A 23,723-nucleotide genomic window follows, 5' to 3' on the forward strand; every position below is an offset into this window, starting at 1 on the left:
AATGATAGTTTTTCAAACTACAAACCACTGTTATCTACATTACAGCGACTATCAGATTATGTAGGAGATAGGGCACCTATGTGGTGACGGAGCCTCTTTAAAGCAAAAATTGGAGTCATTAAGGAGTTAATATGCAGTAAAGGGACCCAAATTATACACCAACTATATTTACATGAGAATTAAGTGAAATGTCTACAATAAAAAAAAAGTGACGTTTTCGGGACTGTTTTTTTCTATTTTAACGTAACTGTTAGGCCGTATTGACACGAGTTGCAAAAAATGGGCGATTTTTCATGCATAGGACGTATATCCGTGTTGCGTCAGTGGGGTTTCTGTGTATTATCCGTTTTTCTCTTCTGCAAGCACTTCCTGGTTTCACATTACTTACTTTTCTGCATTTCTTTAGCAACTGATTTGTGAAAAACGGAACGCACTTTTATGGGTAAGTCTGATCTACAAAAATGGACCAGAATAGGACATTCTGTAGGTTTCTTGCAACGGACACGCACTTCGTAAAGTAAAACGAATGTGTTAATAGCCCCGGACGTTCTGCCATGGAGACGAGCAGGATGCTCTGACTAACTGCAGAGTTATGAGCAGCCGGAAGCACGGACTACACACAGTCCTTGCTGCTGCTAGAAGCAGAACTCACTTATACAAGCTCTTTAGAAAAACCATTATTGTGCACACTTATGCACTGTAGTCGTTTTTTAGTGAAAGTGGACGTACGATTTAAGCTACAATAATCATGAAAAGTTAAAAGAACATTACACATTTATTCAGGCTGTAATATAAATATTGAAACAAACTTGACATGGTACTTACAGCTGCATCAAAACTTTGGGTGAATTCTTTAAATTCCGATAGTGTTGCTCCTAAATGTACATCAGGATGGGTTGTGTTTAGCAATATGCTTACAATTGCTTGTGTGGCACATGCATTATTTATTACCTAGTTGGGAGAAAGAGAAAATCATAAGAATAATTACTGCGGTGGTGTGAAATTGTGGAGGGGAAAAAAACAAAACCACATACTAGCATACCAAACTAATACTCCAAATGAAAATCCAATTATCAAGCAGTCATTTTAATATAAATCACCATGTATTTCTGTAGGCATAATTCAGGCCCAGATAAATGTACTCAAACCATTGGAACCGGAGGCAAATGACAAATAAGGGCCAAACTAAGCTCAAACCAGATGGAATTACATGTCGATGCAAAATGCTGTTGTAGCCATGTTGGATAAGTGTTTAATCGGCAAATGATCCCCTCCAAAAATAACAGGGCTCCCTTAACTACTAGGCAACCAAAAAATAAAAAGAATCAAATTGCCCAAAATGATGTCAAATATATTTTACAACGATACAATCATTTAAAAGGAGGGAAAAGGGGAAACAAGAGGATATGACCCTAAGGCCCTGTTCACACAGAGTTTTTTTGAAGACAGAAAAATCTGCCTCAAAATTCCATCTGTAATTTTGAGTCGGATTTTGACCTCCCTGCATGCCGTTTGCCGTGTTTTTTCGACTGCGGCCATTATGCGCCCCGAGCAAATAACGTAGTGAAAAACGCTTTCTTTGACTTCCATTGATGTCAATGAGAGGAAACGCCCGAAGATAGGGCACGTAGCTTCTTTTAGCCGCGAGCAGTCTCTACCGCTCGCGGGGAAAAAAAATACGCCTCTGCTTCCCATTGAAATCAGTAGGAGCCGTTTTCGGCCGTTTTTTTGGCACGGTTTGACACCGTTTCCGCGTCAAAAAACTCAATGTGGACACCCCCTTAAACTGCAGGCCATAGAACGCACCTTCAAGACAATTAAAACACACAGTACACGCCAACATGTAATATGTCATAATATGTCATAATACATGCAAATTATGTCCCAAAACAGAATATCACATGCAGAGCAACCTAGTAGAGAAAAAGGACATCAAGCATTAATATAAAGTCAATTGGACAGTGATGAATCAATGCATAGGCAGAAACCATAAAATCTGACATACATGATACGATAAGGGAAATTCTTGAAGCGCTTGAATGCTACTTCCATCAGAACATGCGGCTTTAAGGCTAAATCAATATGCGAAGAACTATATATATATATATATATATATATATATACACATACACACACACACACACACACACACACACACAATGACCCCCCAAGTCAGATTGCATCATGGGCTTTAATTAGTAAATGGGAAGGGTTGATCTTTCAGATTAAGCGCTGAAGCCGAATAGTGGCAAACGAAAAACAAGGGTGTTGTACAAAAAGATGGCCGCGCACATGGTACAGATGGCATTGTAGAACACTTACATGCTATTCCATTGTGCAGGCTGGACAGGGTCATTCCTTAAACTTTCTATAGGTGATTATCAAGGTACTTGTGTTTGAAAACCAGAAAAGGCAGGGCCAAAGCACATCTGCTGAAAGCAAGGGCGCCCGTATTCTACCAGGGCAACACTTTCCCAGCACCTTTCCCCAAACTGCAAGGAAGGGAAGATCCCAGAAAAGGTGCAGAGTGTGCCACACATCTATGGATTATTAATTTTATTATTTATGTACCCTTTTATTTACTTTTCTCAAGGGGTGTAGGTGTAGGTGTACTTTTCTAAATGGGGTCACTTTTGGGGTGTTTCCACTGTTTTGGTCCCTCCGGGGCTTTGCAAATGCGACATGGCCTCCGTATACCATTCCAGCAAAATGTCAGCTCCAAAAGCCAAAATGGCGCTCCTTCCCTTCTGAGCCCTATGTCTAAATAGCAGGTTCTGACCACATATGGGGTATTGCTGTACTTGGGAGAAATTGCTTTAAAAATGTTTCGGTGCTTTTAAATTTTTACAAGGAAGAAAAACGTCTACATTTCATTGGGAAAAAAATGTAGATTTAAATTTTCACGGCCGAATTCCAGCAAAAAAACTGTTGGGTCAAAATGATCACTATACCCCTTCCATAAATGCTTTACGGGGTGTAGTTTTTGGTGTATTTTTTTTCCCACGGTTTTGGAATCACAAGACCTCTACAAACCTGACATGATTCCTAAAACATATTCAAATAAAAAGGAGGCCCAAAAATCCTCTAGCTGCTGCTTTGCTGCTGTGGCCTGTGCTTCAGTCCATTAGCACACTAGGGCCAAAAGTGGGATATTTCTAAAAATAAAAGCACTTATTTTTGCAAATTTTCTATAATTTTTGGTGTTTTTCCCCAAATAAACACTGAATGTATCGACCAAATTTTACCACTAACAAAGTACAATGTGTCACAAGAAAATCTCAGAAATCGCTTGGAAAGAAAAAAAAAAAAAAAAGGCCTGGTCCAGTAGGCCAAAACAGGCTGTGTCCTTAAAAGCTATGTACACCTTTGAATGGCAAGTTTTTATTTTTTTTCCAATAAAAAGGTCAGTGTGATTAGTGCAACTTACCAAATCGTTTTGATTAAAAATTAGTTTTACTTTATAGAAAATACAGCAGTTGTATCGTTCGTTATGACCTGAATAAGTCAGTCCCGCCGTCCTGATGGGTTCAGTGTATTCACCTGAAATCTATCACATCTATGAACTTAGATGTGATAGATTGCAGATGGATCCTGAGTGTCAGGCACGCAGGACCCGCTGTCACTGAACCAGTCAGTCCCATGGACCTGACGGGAGCAGGATTTGGTGCTAGATACACCTGCTATGTAGAGAATACAGAGCAGCTGTATCTCAAAAAGTAAAATGAATTAAAAAAAACACCACAACTATTTAGAAAGTTGCACAAGTTTTAAAACAAACTTGCCTTTCAAAATGTTTACGTAGCCTTTAAGGGATTAATAAACGGATGCATATATTAATGTATTTTGGGCATTTTGAGTCGTGTTTTTTGGTATATTAGTTAAGCGTGCCTTCAATTCTGTATAAATCGCCAACAGTGTCACCAGCAAAGCACCCCCACCCCATGCTTCACGGTGGGAGCCACACATCCAGATACCATCTGTTCAACTTCTTTACTTCTAACTAAGACATGGCGGCTTATAGCAAAATATTTACACTGAATAGGTGACAACTGCTGTATTGGTTAGAGTCCAACCACTGGGACCCCACTGATTGCCAGAACGGGGGTCCCATGTCCGCCGATCCCCCCAGCCACAAGATCATTGCTAAGAGGAGATGAATGAAGCAGCGATTAAACATGTGCATTGCCACTCCATTCAAAGTTTAGGGCACTAGAGAAAATAGCTGAGCACAGCTCCGTCAGTGCCATAGACTTTAATGGTTTTTGCCACTACATTCAAAGAAACTTTCCAAATCCTTGCAATTTTACATATGGACTGGTCTTCATTTCCAACACTGCAAGTTTTAATTCACGGTATAGAATTCGGTTTTCCAATCTTCCTAAATGGTCTATTATCTCTAACATTTGTCCTAGTGTTTGATCGTCATTACGTTTTATGATCCATCCAGACCAGCTAGTTTGTTTGTTTATCTCTGTATAGTATTTCCACCTCGTGTCAAGTTTATGGGATTAATAGATGAAAGAGCGTAATAAGGCCTAGATCTATGTATCTTGTTCCCTATAAATTTAGTTGTAGAATAAGAGGAAGGCAGAAGTGTCATATTGTCAAATTGTCGCTGGCATGAGACAGGGCATGAGACAGGGCAGCTATGTGATCTAAACAAACAAATGTGCATACGATTACAATAATTATAGTAATTTTTTCATCTGTTATACAGAAAAAAAAAAAAAAAAATCAAGAAAGGAATCAAGGCACTTCTCGAATTTGCTCAAAGACTCAACCATGAAAACATCCAGGGCAGAGAGTTCCATAGCGTCACTGCTCTCACAGTAAAGAATCCACATATACGATGATGGTAAAACCTTTTCTCCTCTAGACGTAGAGGATGCCCCCTTGTCCTTGTTACAGGCCTAGGTGTAAAAAGATCCATTAGAAAGATCTCTGTACTGTCCAGTTATATATTTGTACATTGTAATTAAAATCACCTGTAAGCCGTCTTTTTTTCTAAACTGAATAGCTCCAGGTTTGATAACCTTTCTTGGTACTGCAATCCACCCATTCCCTTAACTACCTTGGTCTCCATTCTTTGCACCCTTTCTAGTTCAGCCATGTCCTTCTTATACACAGGTGCCCAAAATTGTACACAATATTCCAAATGTGGTCTGACTAGTGATTTGTATTGAGGCAAAACTATGTTCTTGCCATGAGCATCTATGCCTCTTGATGCATCCCATGATTTTATCTACCTTGGCAACAGCTGCACCCTCCCCATTCAGGTGCAGCTATCCCTAATGTACAGTCTTTAGCCAACAGAGCAGTCGGCCCAGTTCGCCGATAACCCAAACCCCTCCTTCCTACACTAATTCATTAGCGGCTTGTTCACCTCCCTAATCTTCTGCTATTTCTCTGAGGTAGTATTTCTGAAAATACTACATTTGAAGTCCTTGCCCTGAACTTATTACCCAAGTCCCTGAAATCATGTTTTAGGACCTTCCACTTACCACTAACGTAATTTGTGCCAATGTGCACCATGACTGCTGGGTCTTCACTAGCCCCTCCCTGCTGAGGTTTGCTTATATATCTACCATCCATTTATGCCTTTGGTGGAATGGTCTAGCAGGCATTCATTACTGGCAGTCCTGGGGGCCTTTATTAGGCCCCCGGCTGCCGTGGGAGACACAGACACTCGGCGATCGTATCGCCGGGTGTCGGTGGGAGAGAGGGAGCTCCCTCCCTCTCTCCAAAACCACTCAGATGCGGTGCACGCTATTGAGCACCGCATCTGAGGGGTTAAACGGGTGAGATCGATAGTGATATCGATCTCACTCGGCAGAGCAGGGACGCCCCCAGCCCTCTCTGGCAGTTGAGAGCAGGGAGATTTGACAGCTCCCTGCTCTGTTTACTTATTCCGATGCCGCGACGTAAAAAGTGTATGGCATCGGAATAAGGCCCGTTAGTGACCGACGTAGAAACACGATGGGCCGGTCACTAACGGGTTAAACTGCACTTTTCAGATCAATCCACCGGCACCCTCACTCACATTCCCCTCGAGGTCCGCCCCCTCAAACTCTTCCGCCCCCCCCCTCCCCCCGTTTCACCCGCCAGTTCTTGGATCACTATGCTGCCTGGCTTCGACATTTTCTATGCTCTAAAATATCCACACTCATTATGGGTGGCTAACATCTCCATTGATACCCCAATCTCCTCATCTGCCTCCCAGTTCCTATACCTTTCCTCCCCCATAGGCCTTTGACAACATACCTATTCTCCTACACAAAGAATTAACCTGATCTGGTTTTCTTTCGTCTCTGATCAGTTTCTGACTTTATTTAGTTTCCTCTTCCCCCTCTCGGACCACAACTTTCTCCCCTTTAACCCCTTCAGGACTAAGCCACTTTTGGACCAAATGACAGAGCCTCATTTTTTAAATCTGACGTGTTACTTTATGTGGTAATAACTCTGGAATGCTTTTACCTATCCAGGCGATTCTGAGACTGTTTTCTCGTGACATATTGTACTTTATGTTAGTGAAAAAATTTGGTCGATATATTCAATATTTTTGTGTGAAAAACACCAAAATTTTGAGAAAATTTGCAAACAATTCGCATTTTCTAAATTCAAATGTATCTGCTTGTAAGACAGATAGTTATACCACACAAAATAGTTACTAGCTAACTTTTCCAATATGTCTACTTTAGATTGGCATAATTTTTTGAACATGCTTTTATTTTTCTAGGACGTTACAAGGATTATAAGTTTAGCAGCAATTTCTCACATTTTCAAGAAAATTTCAAAAACCCATTTTTTTTAGGGAACAGTTCAGTTGTCAAGTGGCTTTGAGGGCTTTATATATTAGAAACCCCCAAAAATCACCCCACTTTAAAAACTGCACCCCTCAAAGTATTCAAAACAGCATTCAGAAAGTTTTTGTTAACCCTTTAGGCGTTTCACAGGAATTAAAGCAAAGTAGCGGGGAAATTTACAAATTTCATTTTTTTTGCAGAAATTCCATTTTAATCCATTTTTCCTGTAATACTGAAGGTTTTTACCGGAGAAGCACAACTGAATATTTATTGCCCTGATTCTGCAGTTTTTAGAAATATTCCACATGTGGCCCTAGTGCGCTACTGGACTGAAATACCGGCCTCAGAAGCAAAGGAGCACAGAGGATTTTAGGGCCTTCCTTTTCTTAGATTATATTTCAGGCACCATGTCAGGTTAGAAGAGGTCTTGTGGTGCCGAAACAAAGGAAACACCCCAAAAAATACCCCATTTTGGAAACTACACGCCTTGAGGAATTCATCTAGGGGTGTAGTGAGCATTTTCACCCCACAGGTGTTTCATAGATTTCATTAGAATTGGGCAGTGAAAATGAAAAATTACATTATTTTCCAATACCATGTAGCTTTACCTCAAAATTTTTATTTTTTTAAACAAATAAATGATGAAAAGCACCACAACATTTGTAAAGCAACTTCTCCAGAGTACGGAAATACCCAACATGTGGTCATAAACGGCTGTTTGGGGAAGCGGCAGGACTCAGAAGGGAAGGCACGCCATTTAGCTTTTGGAGCGCTGATTTTGCTGGATTCATTTCTCTGCACCATGTCACATTTGTAAAGCTCCTAAAGTACCAGTACAGTGGAAACTAGGGATGTCACGATACCAGAATTTGGACTTCGATACCGATACTTCGTTTAGTATTGCGATTTCGATACCAATTTCGATACTTTTGCCAACAGTAATAAAAAAAAAAATTATTCAGTTTTCTGATGTGAGGCGCGACGTGTGATGAATTTTGAACGCGCCTCACATTAATAGTAATTAATCCCATCATGTTTCTCAGTCATAATGGGTTAATGTGCGAGGTACATGATGGGGTTAATTACTATTAATGTGAGGAACATGGAGGGTTAATTCATCGCGCCTCACATTAATAAGTGAAAGACAGCAGTGTTTATTTCATTTTTTTACAGCGTACACATCATAAATGATGCAAAAAAATTGTTGTGCGCGCCATTACTGAATGTGTATTTTATGTATTGAGACTTATTTTAATGTTTATTGTAAAAAAGGTGAATGTGTACTTTTTTTAAATTTAAGAATACTTTAAAGTTTAAAAATAAAGTAAAAATAATGTACTGACATATATCAGATATGTGCCAGTACATTAGCCTGTGGACAGATAGCACACAGGCTGTTGTTAGGGCATACTTGGGTATGTCCTAACAACATGAAATATGGTAAGACAGCCCTGGGGTCCGTCAATAGACCCTGAGCTGTCTGCCCATATATGGTATGGCCCTCGATCGCGTCACAGGAATTCCCTGTGACGTGATCCAGGGGCATCCCCCCTGCTCATTTTCTCCTGAATGCTGCAGTCAGCTGTGATCGCAGCATTCAGGGGAAAAACGGCGGAGATGAGAGGTTTCTCTGATCTCCGCCGTTATAGAGCGGGGCTGCGGCTGTGTAATATAGCCATTGCCCCGCTCCTGACAGGAAGTGCGCGCGCGGTCAGCATGAGGAGGTGCGGCCGACGCTGCACTAATGAGCGGCAGTTCAGGCACTGAGGACAGAACATGGGGGTGTTTTGCAGTGCGCCCGCCATGTTCTGTCTCCAGTGCCGCCGCTCATTAGTGCAGCGCCGGCCGCATCGCATCATCCTGACCCCGCGAACTTATGACTCAGGAGCGGGGCTGTGGCTGGATTACACAGCCGCAGCCAAGCTCCCATACATTCATGTATTACTATACTGAGCTGTGCGGCTGCGCAGCTCAGTATCGAAATACAGGAAATAGCGGTATCGAACCGTTTAGGGATGCACAGTATCGAAGTTTCGATGCACCGTGCATCCCTAGTGGAAACCCCCCAAAAGTGACTCCATTTAGGAAACTACACCCCTTGAGGAATTCATCTAGGGGTGTAATGAGCATTTTGACCCCACAGGTGTTTCATAGATTTCATTAGAATTGGGCAGTAAACATGAAAAATTTCATTTTTTTCCACTAAGACGTAGCTTTATGTAAAAAGGTTTCATTTTCTCATCACCGTAACATTTCTAAAGCAACTTCTCCAGAGTAAGGAAATACCCCATATGTGGTAATAAACCACTGTATGAATACACATCAGGGCTCAGAAGGGAAGGAGCGCCATTTGGCTTTTGGAGAGCAGATTTTGCTGGATTGGTTTTTCTGCGCCATGTCGCTTTTGCAAAGCCCCTTAGGTAGCAATACAGTGGAAGCTACCCAAAAGTGACTCCATTTGGCAAACTACACCCATTGAGGAATTCATCTAGGGGTGTAGTGAGCATTTTGACCCCACAGGTGTCTCATAGATTTTATTAGAAATGGGCAGTGAAAATGAAAAATTACATTATTTTCCAATAAGACGTAGCATTAGTTAAAAAAAAATTAATTTTCTCAACAAATAAAGGAGAAAAAGCACCGTAACATTTGTAAAGCAACTTCTTCAGAGTACGGAAATACCCCACACGTGGTCAAACTGCTATTTGGACACACAGCAAGGCTCTAAAGGGAAGGAGCGCCATTTAGTATTTGGAGTGGAGATTTTATAAGATTTGTTTTTTGACACCATGTTGCATTGAGTTATAGTACCAGTACAGTGGTACCCACCGAAAAATTACCCCATTTTGGAAACTAGATCCCTCAAAGAATTGATCTAGGGGTGTAGTGAGCATTTTGACCGCACAAGTGTTTTGCAAAAATGAGTAAACAATAAATGTTGCAGATTGAAAATGGCTGTTTTCAACAAATATGCCATTTCAGTGCCCAATGTGTTGTGCCCAGCTTGTACCACCGTAGACACACATCCCATAAATTGTTAAGCGGGTTCTCCAGAATACCCCATATGTGGTCATAAATTGCCGTTTGGGCACACTGCCAGGCTCAGTTTGACCACCATTTGGCTTTTGAAGCACAGATTTTGCTTTGTGTATTAGTGGTATTTCAGCTTATAATGTGGGTGCATATGTGAGCTGGGCGGAGTACATCAAGGGTATATGTAAGCTGTGCGGAGTACATCAGGCTATATGTAAGCTGTGCTGAGTACATCAGGGTATATGTAAGCTGTGCTGAGTACATCAGGGTACATGTAAGCTGTGCTGAGTACATCAGGGTACATGTAAGCTGTGCTGAGTACATCAGGGTACATGTAAGCTGTGCTGAGTACATCAGGGTATATGTAAGCTGTGCTGAGTACATCAGGGTATATGTAAGCTGTGCTGAGTACATCAGGGTATATGTAAGCTGTTCGGAGTACATCAGGGTATATGTAAGCTGTGCAGAGTACATCAGGGTATATGTAAGCTGTGCTGAGTACATCAGGGTATATGTAAGCTGTGCTGAGTACATCAGGGTATATGTAAGCTGTGCAGAGTACATCAGGCTATATGTAAGCTGTGCAGAGTACATCAGGCTATATGTAAGCTGTGCGGAGTACATCAGGCTATATGTAAGCTGTGCGGAGTACATCAGGCTATATGTAAGCTGTGCGGGTACATCAGGCTATATGTAAGCTGTGCGGAGTACATCAGGGTATATGTAATATGTGCGGAGTACATCAGGCAATATGTAAGCTGTGCGGAGTACATCAGGCAATATGTAAGCTGGGCGGAGTACATCAGGGTATATGTAAGCTGGGCGGAGTACATCAGGGTATATGTAAGCTGGGCGGAGTACATCAGGGTATATGTAAGCTGGGCGGAGTACATCAGGGTATATGTAAACTGGGCGGAGTACATCAGGGTATATGTAATATGTGCGGAGTACATCAGGGTATATGTAATATGTGCGGAGTACATCAGGGTATATGTAATCTGTGCGGCTACATCAGGGTATATGTAATATGTGCGAGTACATCAGGCTATATGTAAGCTGGACGGAGTGCAAGAGGGTATATGTAAGCTGGGCAGAGTACATCAGGCTATATGTAAGCTGGGCGGAGTACATCAGGCTATATGTAAGCTGGGCGGAGTACATCAGGCTATATGTAAGCTGGGCGGAGTACATCAGGCTATATGTAAGCTGGGCGGAGTACATCAGGCTATATGTAAGCTGGGCGGAGTACATCAGGCTATATGTAAGCTGGGCGGAGTACATCAGGCTATATGTAATATGTGCGGAGTACATCAGGGTATATGTAATATGTGCGGCTACATCAGGCTATATGTAAGCTGTGCGGAGTACATCAGGGTATATGTAATATGTGCGGAGTACATCAGGCTATATGTAAACTGGACGGAGTGCAAGAGGGTATATGTAAGCTGGGCGGAGTACATCAGGGTATATGTAAGCTGGGCGGAGTACATCAGGGTATATGTAAGCTGGGCGGAGTACATCAGGGTATATGTAAGCTGGGCGGAGTACATCAGGGTATATGTAAGCTGGGCGGAGTACATCAGGGTATATGTAAGCTGGGCGGAGTACATCAGGGTATATGTAAGCTGGGCGGAGTACATCAGGGTATATGTAAGCTGGGCGGAGTACATCAGGGTATATGTAAGCTGGGCGGAGTGCATCAGGGCATAATAGGATGATGTAATAATGGGGTGAATGAATAATTCATGGATTGGTGTGGTACGCTTTGAACCAATCCTTTATACACAGGCCGGGTTTATTGGGTATTATACAAAATATCTGCGCTCCAGTATTGCCTTATATTTGACTTCTTCACTAGCCCTATAAGCAGCACAAGGCCCTAAAGTTTCCTCATCTCCGCTGCATCTACAGTGTCCACCCGTGGGGTCCAGCAAATGACGATGTGGGATATTTAGTGAAATTCTACTGGACCTAAAAATGAGTCTGGGCCGTCATTTAGAATCATTTTGCATCATTGCGTTTTGAGAGTCATAACGTGTTATTTTTCCGTTGACGGAGCTGTGTGAGGGTACGTTTTTTGTGGAACGAGCTGTAATTTTAATTGGTTCTATTTTGAGGGACATGCGATTTTTTTTATCACTATTTATTCCATTTTGTTAGGAGATGAGGAAACCAAAAAACAGCGATTCCAGCACGTTTCTTTTTTGTTTTGTTTTTTTACAGTGTTCACCGTGCAGTATAAACAACATGTTAACTTTATTCTGCGGGGCGATACGATTACAGCGACACCAAATTTATTTATTTTTTACATTTCACTGCGTTCCCACAACAAAAATACTCTTTTCTAAAAAAAATCATGTTTTAGTGTTGCCATTTTCTGTCAGCCATAACTTTATTTTTAGTTGATATCGCTGCGGGACGGCTTGTTTTATGCGTGACGAACTGTAGTTTCTATTGGTACCATTTTGCGTTACTTGCAACTTTTTATTACATTTTTTTTTAGACAAGATGACCTAAAAATAAAATGCTGTCATTGTTTTTTATTAAAAGTTCACCATGCGGTAAAAATAATGTGATATTTTTATAGATCAGGCCGTTCCGAACGCGGCGATACCGATTATGTATAGTTTTTTTTTCATATTTTTTCTAATAATAAAAGGAGTTGATCAGGGAAACAGGGCAAGTGTTGTTTTTATTATTTATTTATTTTTCTCTCACATTTTTTTTTTTATTTTTTACTTTTTCTTTTACACTGACCTGGGGACATGAAGATCTGGTCTTCTGATCCCCGGTACGATGCACTGCACTACTTATGTAGTGCAGTGCATCGCAACTGTCATTCTTCATTTGACAGTTAGCGTATTAGGTTCTGCCTCGGGCAGGACCTAATAGGCTACCGTACCTTGGCAACCAGGAAGCCTAGTAACGGCTTCCTGGTTGCCATAGCAACAATCGCTCCCTCCCTCTGTCAACCACTCTGTCAACCACTTCAATGCGGCGGACGTCATTGACAGCCGCATTGAAGGGGTTAAATGGCTGCGATCGGCGGTAACAGCCATCGCAGCCATTGCAGCGGCATGTCAGCTGTGTATAACAGGTCCTGTGCTCGCTTTATCTGCAGGGCATAACTGTACGCCCGTCTGCGGGAAGTCACTTGGTTTTCGGACGTACAGTTACGCCCAATAGCGGGAAGGGGTTAATATAAAAAATTCTTGGCCTTCTCAGGACATGCCTACCCATCAGACATACAGAAATCTTCATGCCATCAACACTCTGCAACTCAGACTGTCTACAGTCCTCATTGTCCCCTCTCTCTTCCCCTTTTTGTCCCAATCTGACTACCAAACATTACAATTAAACTTTCAAAAATGGCTTGGATGAAGAAGCCCCCCATACACTCCAAACCTCTCCACATAGATGGCGACAACCTTGGCACACACCTCAATCACGCTTTCTTCAGCGGTGCTCGAAGTGTGCTGAACGTCTGTGGAGAACATTGCAGCTGTCAGCAGATTTCCTGCATTACAATTTATGCTGAAAACTTACAACTCTGCCCTTCACTGAGCCAAAGAAGCCCATTTCACTTCTCATCTCCTGACTATTTAACCGGTTAAGGACCAGGCTGTTTTACAGCTAAATGACCAGAGCAAATTTGACAATTTTGCTATGCGCTTCTTTAGATGACTATAACTCAGCAGGTGAATAAAGTTCATCTTTGAATTTTACACTCTTTTTAAAGGACAGATAGGGCTTTGTTTTAGTGGCATTTGTCAGTATATATCATTTTAATTTTTTTCTCTAAAGTGGGCAAAATTGGAAAAAAATGCAAGAATTTAGCAATTGCGTCAGTTTATGCTAGTATTTTTCACACGGTATGGACCACGGACAAAATTAATCTCTTTTCACATTCCTCCACTTCTCCCGTGCATGGGGATACCAAATATGTGTGCCTTATTCACTGTGCGGGCATGTACCAGGGCTTGGCATAAAAGGAGGCTTTTTGGCCTTTTCGGTCCAGGAATTTTACATTTGATTTTATAGCTGCATACTGTTTTCTGGGGGGCCTAATGCTGCTGAAAGATTAGAATCACCCCATAAATTACTTCATTCACACAAGTAGACCCCACAAGGTTTCCTTCAAGGGGTTTATCATATTTTTAGACAGTCCAGTTTTCTTCTGAAAGTTTCTTGAATAAGATGGATCAAAATAAAATTAGCAATTTTTTAGCAAATGCGTCAGTTTATACCAGCATTTTTCACACACGGCATAGACCACGGCCAAAATTAATCTCCTTTCACATTCTGCCACTTATCCTGTGCATGGGGATACCAAATATGTGTGCCTTATTTATCACATAGAGATGTAGGAGGGCGGACGATAGAAGAAGCTTATTTCACAAATCGCTTTTTTTCAAAGCTGGTTTTACAAAACTCAGAGTTTCTATAACACTTCCAAAATATCTGCTCTTGAAGCAGAAATCCCAAAATATTCATCTAGGGGTATAATGGGAATTTATTTTTTGGGGTTTTCTAAAATAAGAAATTGCAGGTTTATGCAAATGGAGCTCTCCAGCAGATGAACTTTAGAGAATATGCAAACATGACATCCACCCCCCACCCACCCATTCCCTCCCTCACCCTTGGAGTAAAATCAGGGGAAAAATCAAAATGTAATGTAGGGCAAATATATTTTCAACGAATTAACTAAAATCTAATAATGCAGAACAGTGTGGTATTTTTTAAAACATGGCTCAATGCACAGGCCTGGTTGTGAGGGACATGAGGGACAGAAATATCGGGAATCTTTGCGGTGCCCATCTTTTCTGCAGACGCGGCACTTTTTCTGGGGGTTGTTTCTGGTTGGTGTTGGGGGAATCCGACTGATGAAGTGTCTTTCAGTCAGTCGCGTGACATCCTCAGACTGGGGGCATTCTCGGGTGTCCTGAACATCAAAAATGAGGCCTTCAATAATTTTTTCCTGGAAATCCAGGTATGTGTCTCTGCCCCTGTTTTTTTTGTAGAGCACAAATGAGTTGTGGATGGCCACCTGTAACAAATAAATGGCCACTTTTTTGTACCAGGTTTTAGTTTTGCGTTTTACTAAATAGGGCTGTAAAACCTGGTCGCTTAAATTCACCCCCCCCCCCATGTACTTGTTATATTCGGACACGCTCACTGGTTTGTGCTTGTCCGATGTTGCCCCCCTTTCCCTCACTGCCACTGTTCCTGCGGTATGAATCGTGCTTAGCACATACACATCTTTGCGATCCCTGTACTTGACCGCCAGCAATTCTTCAGATGCATATTAACAGGAGTCCCCCTTTACCATGCGCTTCCCCACTAATTGCTGTGGAAAACCAATTCTGTTTTTGCGCATGGTACCACATGCCCCAGTCCTTGCAGCATGCAAATGCCTAAACAGGGGCACACTGGAATAAAAATTATCACAGTAGAGGTGGTACCCCTTGTGAAGCAGAGGCTGCATGATCTCCCACACGATCTTACTGCTGGTGGAAAGATCAGGGGGGCATCCAGGAACATTTATTGTGCGGTCCCGCCCTTCATAAATCCTGAAGGCGGTGGTATATCCTGACCCGCTTTCACACAATTTGTAGAGCTTAACGCCATATCTTGCCCTTTTTGAAGGTAGATATTGGCGAAAGCTAAGTCTGCCATGAAAGTTGAGGAGGGATTCGTCCACACTTACATTCTGCTCAGGGGTGTAGAGTTGCAGAAATAAATTATTCAGGGAATTTATTAGCGGTCTTATTTTGAATAACCGATCCCGGTTTGCATCGGTACTTGGGGGGGCCTGTGCGTTGTCATTGAAGTGGAGGAACCTCATTATTGTCTCATAACGAGACCTGGGCATTACTGCAGAATATACTGGGGTGGCTTTGGCGGGTATTGTTGACCAGTAAGACCTAATGGAGGGCTTTTTGACAATACCCATATTTAGGGTGAGCCCCAAATTTTTTTTTCATTCCTGCAAATTGGTGGGCGTCCAATCTCTGGCATGGGTGGATGAAGGTTTCTGCCTTATATATTGAGTGGCATATAAATTTGTTTCGTGGACAATCTGATTTAGGATGTCGTCCGTTATAAATAAATGGATGTAATCCATTTGGACAAAATTTGTATTGTCCACGGTTATGCCAGGAGTGGCAGTAAATCCGTGGATTCTAGGCCCAAAAGATGGGGCAGGTGCCCATACAAGAGCCTGGACTGGAGGGACCAGGCTGTCCAGTGCTACAGCGCTACTTGGCCCTGCGCTTTCATGTTCTGCAGTTTCAACTGCATCAGGGACAACATCCCCTGAAGATGAACCTGAAGTGACGCGGTCATCGTCACTACCTAAAACAGGTTCCATCTCGGACACCATCTCTGATGCGGTCTCCGACTCAGACCACAGCATGGCGTATGCCTCCTTGGCGCTAAACAACTTCCTCGCCATAACGTAACTAACACTAACTAAACACATTTATTTTTATTTTTTTCTAAAACACACAAACTAACTGCTATATATATCTACACTACCGCTAACAAAAAAAATAAACCACTATATATATTAATATATATATATATATATATATATATATATATATACTCCCTACCTGCCTATACTAATAGAATAAAAGAAAGGTAGATAGATAGAAAAAAAAGATAGATGGATAGATAGATAGATGGATAGATAGATAGATGGATAGATAGATAGATATCTATACAGAGAGTGTAACTGTATTTTTTTTCACTGTAATCTTCTGGCAGCAATTCTCCCTAGTCTCTTCTTCTCCTCAAACTGAAACAATGTTTGAGGAGAAGAAAAGAGGCAGGAGATTTACTGCCAGAAAAGTAAAAATAAAACAAATGTGGTCGCTGTGATAGGTTTTCACAGCGACCACATGTTTAGGGACCATCAGATTGGTCCCTGATACTCTGCCCCGTGCCCAGAGCTGTTGGTAACAGCGTGGGCACAGGGCTGTGTGCACGCGATCGCGTGCACACTGTTTTATATGCAGAAATGCATGTGATCGCTGTGATTGGTTGTCACAGCGATCACATGTTCAGGGGCCAAAAGATTGGCCCCTGACATTCTGCCCAGTGCCCATGGCTGTTAGCAACAGCCAGGGCATAGAGCTGTGTGCACGCGATCGCGCGTGCACAGTCTCTGAAGTGCCGCCGTAAATAGTCTATACGGCCAGCGGTCGGGAACCTGTTAATAATACTAAACAAATCCTTGATACTTTTCACTCCCTTCTAAGGCCCCATGCACACGACCATAGAATTCATCCATAATTACGGAACCATTTATTTCTATTGCGCACAGACATTTAGACCCCACACGTCTTTTGCAGAATTTATTAGAATTAGGCCGTGAAAATTAATATCAAAATTATTTCCACTGAAAAGTTTAATTTTTTCTATTTCACAAAAGGAGAAAAAGGAGAAAAAAGCACCCCAACATTTCTAAAGCAATTTCTCCCGAGTACGCTATACCCCACATGTGGTCATAAATGTTTTTTCATTAGAAAGTAATTAACCCGTTCCGAACTGATCCATGTTTTGCTTATTCTTTTTCGTTTTTCCTCCCCGCTTTCCGAGAGCCACAACTTTCTTATTTATCCGTCAAAAGAGCGGTGTGAAGGCTTATTTTTTGCGGGACGAGCTGTAGTTTTTATTGGTACATACGACCTTTTGAGCACTTTTTATTAAATTTTTTGGTAGAGCCAAGGTGACCAAAAAACAGCGATATTTCCGTTTAAAATTCTTTATTTTTCACGGCGTTCACCGTGCGAGTTCAATAATGGTATATTGTAATAGTTTGGACTTTTACGGACGCAGTGATACCAATTTTGAGTATTTTTTTTTACATTACTTTAGAGAAAAATGTGAACAGGGTTTATTTTTGGACTTTAAATATTTATTTCATTTTTTCCACGAATAATAACTATTTACTTTTGTTTTTACACATTTTATTAGTCCCCCTAGGAGACTTGAACCAGCAATCGTTCGATCACTGGTAGAATACACTACAATACTAATGTGTTGCGGTATATTGTGATTTTTACAGGCTCCTGTAACCGTGCGATCGCCGTTTGTCCCGTGTATCAGCTGTAATACACAGCTGACACCCGCAGTGTATGGCACGGGCTCAGTGAGTGAGATGCACCATACATCACCACCCCACACCACGACATGCTATTAAGACATAGTGCGCGAAGGGTTTAATGCGCAGCGGATGGTGCAGAGTGAAAATTACAATTTTCCACTGATGTGCCATTTTAGTGCACTATATGTTGTGCCCAGTTTGTGCCACAAATACCTCATAAAATATTAACCGGGTTCTCCCGAGTATGGCGATGCCATATCTGTGGACGTAAACGGCTGTTTGGGCAAACTGTAGGGCTCAGAAGGGAGGGAGCGGCATTTGGCTTTTGGAGCGCAGATTTTGCTTGGTAGTAGCTCTGGCGTTTTGCTGGTATTTCAGTTTATAATGTGGGGGCATATGTAATCTGTTAAATTCCAAAAATTCAGTGTAAATAGTAAACATTAATTAATAAATGTATAGTCCTGCCTAGAAAAACGTTAAAAGTAGTTTTATTTGTATAGTATTAAAAATAGGGAACTAAATGCCAAAAGTACTGAGTGTAGGCGTAGGCACACAGATCCACGGTCCCTGATAAATGTCAGGAAACAGGTGATATTGAAAACCTTTCAAATCGATATGACAAGACAGGGGTAGCAGTAGTGCTCCTCAACCACTTGCCATAGCGATGCAAAGGTAAACAAGCCTCCTTGAAATGTCCTGTATGCACATAGAAACAGACGTGCCACACTCTGGACATGCACAGGGGACCATCTATCAGTGTCTGGGTACACCCCGGAGAATACAAAACAAACAGCAGAAAATGTGCTGTTTGGCAGTTCATTAACCCCTTCAGGACTGAGCCTGTTTTGGCCTTCAGGACGAAGCCGATTTTTCAAATCTGACATGTGTCACTTTATGTGGTAATAACTCCGGAATGCTTTTACCTATCCAAGCGATTCGGAGACTGTTTTCTCGTGACATATTGTACTTTATGTTAGTGAAAAAATTTGGTTGATAAATTCAATATTTATTTGTAAAAAACACCAAGATTTGGAGAAAATTTGCAAAAATTAGCATTTTTCTAAATTTAAATGTATCTGCTTGTAAAACCGATAGTAATACCACACAAAATAGTTACTAATTAACATCACCCATATGTCTACTTTAGTTTGGCATCGTTTTTTGAACAGTCTTTTATTTTTCTAGGACGTTACAAGACTTAGAACTTTAGCAGCGATATCTCATATTTTCAAGAAAATTTCAAAAGGCGATTTTTACAAGGACCAGTTCAGTTCTGAAGTGGCTTTGAGGGCCTTCTATATTAGAAAGTCCCCATAAATCACCCCATTTTGAAAACTGCACCCCTCAAAGTATTCAAAACAGCATTCAGAAAGTGTATTAACCCTTTAGGCGTTTCACAGGAATTAAAGCAAAGTAGAGGTGAAAGTTACAAATTTCATTTTTTTTTTTACAAAATTCATTTGTAATACATTTTTTTCTATACCACAGAAGGTTTTACCCGAGAAATGTAACTTATTATTTATTGCCCAGATTCTGCAGTTTTTAGAAATACCCCACGTGGCCCTAGTGTGGTAATGGACTGAAACACAGGCCTCAGAAGCAAAGGAGCACCTAGTAGATTTTGGGGCCTCCTTTTTTTTAGCATATATTTTAGGTACCATGTCAGGTTTGAAGAGGTCTTGTGGGGCCAAAACAATAAAGACCCCCAAAAGTGACCTCATTTTGGAAACTACACCCCTTTATCTAGGGGTATAGTTAGCATTTTGAACCCACAGTTTTTTTGCTAAATTTATTTGAATTAGTTTGTGAAGATGAAAATCTACTTTTTTTCTGAAAAAACTTAGACATTTTTAATTTTTCAAGGAATAAAAGAGAAAAAACACCCCAACATATGTAAATCAATTTCTCCTGATTATAGCAATACCCCATATGTGGTAATAAACTGCTGTTTGGACCCACAACAGGACTCAGAAGGGAAGGAGCACCATTTGGATTTTGAAATTCTGATTTTGCTGGAATAGTTTTCAGTGCCATGTCGCGTTTGAAATGCACTGGAGGGAACAAAATAGTGGAAAGCCCTGGAAAGTGACCCCATTTTGGAAACTAAACTCATCAAGGAATTTTTCTAGGGATAAAGTTAGCATTTTGACCCCACGGTTGTTTTGCTGAATTCATTGGAATTATTCTGTAAAAGTAAAAATCTACTTTTTTTCTGAAAAAAGGTAGCCATTTTTAATTTTTACAAGGAATAAAGGAGAAAAAGCACCCCAACATTTGTAAAACAATTTCTCCCGATTACGGAAATATGCCATATGTGGTAATAAACTGCTGTTTGGACCCACAGCAAGGCTTAGAAGGGAAGGAGCGCTATTTGGCTTTTGGAGCTCAAATTTAGCTGAAATGGTTTTTGGGTGCCATGTCGCATTTGCAAAGCCCCTGAGAGGCCAAAACAGTGGAAACCCCCCAAAAGTAGAAATTACACCACTTAAAGAATCTATCTAGGGATATAGTGGGCATTTAGACCCCACAAGTCTTTTGCAGGATTTATTAGAATTAGGCCGTGAAAATGAATATCGACATTTCTTCCACTAAAATTTTGCATTTTTTTAAATTTCACAAAGGATAAAGTAGGAAAAAGCTGCCCAACATTTGTAAAGCAATTTCTCCCGAGTACGGCAATACCCCACGTGTGGTCATAAATGGTTTTTCATTAGAAAGTAATTAACCCTTTCTGGACTGATCCATTTTTTTCTTTTCCTCTTTAGTTTTTTACTCCCCGCGTTCCAAGAGCCACAACTTTTTTATTTTTCAGTCAATAGAGCGGTGTGAGGGCTTATTTATTGAGGGACGAGCGTTAGTTTTTATTGGTACATACAACTTTTTGAGCACTTTTTATTACATTTTTAGGTAGAGCCAAGGTGACCAAAAAAACAGCGATTTTGCAGTTTTAAATTCTTTATTTTTCACGTGAGACGCTCCATACATCACCCCCCACACTAAGACATGCTATGTTGTGGTGCGCGAAGGGGTTAATGCGCAGCGCATGGTGCGGAGTGAAAATTACAATTTTCCACTCATATGCCATTTTAGTGCACTTTATGTTATGCCCAGTTTGTGCCACTGAAGACAAATACCTCATAAAATATTAACCGGGTTCTCCCGGGTATGGGGATGCCATATCTATGGACGTAAACTGGTGTTTAGGCACGCTGCAGGGCTCAGAAGGGAGGGACACCATTTGGCTTTTGGGGCGCAGATGTAGCTTGGTAGTTGTTCTGTTTGGGGTTTTACTGGTGTTTCAGTTTATAATGTGGGCATATGTTATCTGTGCGGGGTACATCAGGGTATAATAAGAGGGTATAATAATGCAGTAAATAAATAATAATCTGCAGATATGTGGCCGGTGTCGCACTGATAAATGGCGTCCGATCTTATCCGCTTTTGGACACACTGCACATTTTGCATCGCCATATTCTGAGAGCCAGAACGGTTTTATTATTTCTCTACCGGAGCTGTGTGAGTGTTTATTCTTTGCGGGACAATCTGTAGTTTTCATTGGTACCATTTTGGGGTACCAGAAATTTTTTTGATCACGTTTCATTCCATTTTTTGGCAAGCAAGATGACCAAAAACCATCAATTCTGACAATGTTTTTTATTCGGTTTTTTTATGGCCTTCACCCTGGGCTATAAATGACCATTATACTTTATTCTGCGGGTCGATACGATTACAGCGATACCATATGTATATAATTTTTTTATGTTTTGCAGCGTTTGTGCAATAAAATCACTTATTTATAAAATAAATAAATTTTTGTGTCACCATATTCTGAGAGCCATAACGTTTTTATTTTTCAGTCAAAAAAGCAGTGTAAGGGCTTGTTTTTTGCGGGACGGGATGTAGTTTGTATTGGTACCATTTTGGCGTACATGCGACTTTTTGATCACTTTTTATTGTATATTTTGGGAGGGTTGGTAACCCAAAAAATTGTGATTCGGGCACTGTTCTTCGTTTATTTTTTTCGCGGTGTTCACCGTGCGGGAAAAATAATATTACAGTTTTATAGTTGGGGTCGTTACGAACGCGGCGATACCAAATATGTGTACTTTTTTTAACGTGTTAATTTTTTTCCTATAATAAAAGACTTATTATAGGAAAAAAAGCATTCTTTGTTTATGTCACTTCTAACTTTTATTTTTACACTTTTTAAAAACATTTTTATTATCTTTTTTTTACTTTTTTTTACTTGTCCCACTAAGGGACACTTAGACTTGCAGCTCTGATCGCTGCTAGAACACATTACACTACACACGTAGTGTAATGTGTTCTAACTGTCATTGTGACGTAACTGTCACACTGACAGGAAGCATCGGAGGACCGGCCGGAGGCTGATCCTCCGAGGCTTCCGTACATGGCAACCCGGAGGTCATTGTCTGGCCTCTGGTTGCCATGATAAGGATCGCCAGCCCCCGCAAATACATGTGGGGGGCTGCCGATCCGATGTAAACCTCTTCGATGTGGTGATCGCAATCGACCACCGCATCGAAGGGGTTAATTGCCGATTTCAGCAGCAACAGGCCGCTGATCGGCAATGGGGAGAGCAGGGATGACACCCTGCACAGTTAACCGCCGCTGCGGTGTAGCGCCGCGCGGCGGTTAACTGTTAAAGCGCGGACGTAACTGCATGCCCAGGTGCGCGAAGTTACTGCTCACCTGGACGTGCATTTACGCCAAGGTGCGGGAAGGGGTTAATAATAAGCAAATTTAACCCCTGAGGACGCTGCCCTGTAGTTACAGGGCTGCAGAAACGCGTTGGGACGTTGCTTTACTGTGGTAACCAGACCACATCTACATTTGCTTAGGTCCCCTGTGCATGTCCAGAGTGTGGCACGTCTGTTTCTATGTGCATACAGGACATTCCAAGGAGGCTTGTTTACCTTTGCATCGCTATGGCAAGTGGTTGAGGAGCACTACTGCTACCCCTGTCTTGTGTCATATCGATTGAAAGGTTTTTCAATATCACCTGTTTCCTGACATTTATCAGGGACCGTGGATCTGTGTGCCTACGCCTACACTCAGTACTTTTGGCATTTAGTGCCCTATTTTTAATACTACACAAATAAAACTACTTTTAACGTTTTTCTAGGCATGACTATACATATGTAATCTGTGCGGGGTACATCAGGGCATAATAAGAGGGTATAATAATGGTGTAAATAAATAATAATCCGCAGATGTGTGGCCAGTGTCGCACTTATAAATTGCGCCCGATCCTATCCGCTTTTGGAACACTGCAAATTTAGCATTGCCATAATCTGGGAGCCGGAACTTTGTTTATTTTTTTCACCACCGGAGCTGCGTGAGGGCTTATTTGTTGCAGGACAATCTAATTTTCATTGGTATCATTTTGGGGTACATGTGATTTTTTTTGATCACTTTTTATTTCATTTTTCGGCAAGCCAGGTGACCAAAAACCATCAATTCTGACAATGATTTTTATTTATTTTTGACAGCGTTCACCCTGTGCTATAAATGACCATTATATTTTATTCTGCGGGTTGGTACGATTACGGCGATACCATATATATAGTTTTTTTTTTACATTTTGCAGTGTTTGCGCAGTAAAATAACTCATTTATAAAATAAATTATTGTGTGTGTCATTATATTCTGAGAGCCATAACTTTTTTATTTTTCAGTCAAAAAAGCTGTTTAAGGGCTTGTTGTTTGTATTGGAACTATTTTGGCGTACATGCGACTTTTTGATCACTTTTTATC

The 23,723-nt window shown here is 41.2% G+C and overlaps 1 protein-coding gene across 3 annotated transcripts in view; it reads right to left on the minus strand.

The window, feature by feature from the left end:
• UCHL5 (ubiquitin C-terminal hydrolase L5) overlaps positions 1 to 23,723 on the minus strand; it is a 90,181-nt gene that overhangs the window by 50,908 nt on the left and 15,550 nt on the right. For all 3 annotated transcript variants that reach the window (XM_075833505.1, XM_075833504.1, XM_075833506.1), the window contains one exon: positions 826 to 951. In XM_075833505.1, coding sequence (XP_075689620.1) covers positions 826 to 951 — 126 coding nt within the window. The remainder of the gene's footprint in view (positions 1 to 825; positions 952 to 23,723) is intronic.

Source organism: Rhinoderma darwinii, chromosome 7 (assembly GCF_050947455.1).
Source record: "Rhinoderma darwinii isolate aRhiDar2 chromosome 7, aRhiDar2.hap1, whole genome shotgun sequence".
Classification (NCBI taxonomy): domain Eukaryota; kingdom Metazoa; phylum Chordata; class Amphibia; order Anura; family Rhinodermatidae; genus Rhinoderma; species Rhinoderma darwinii.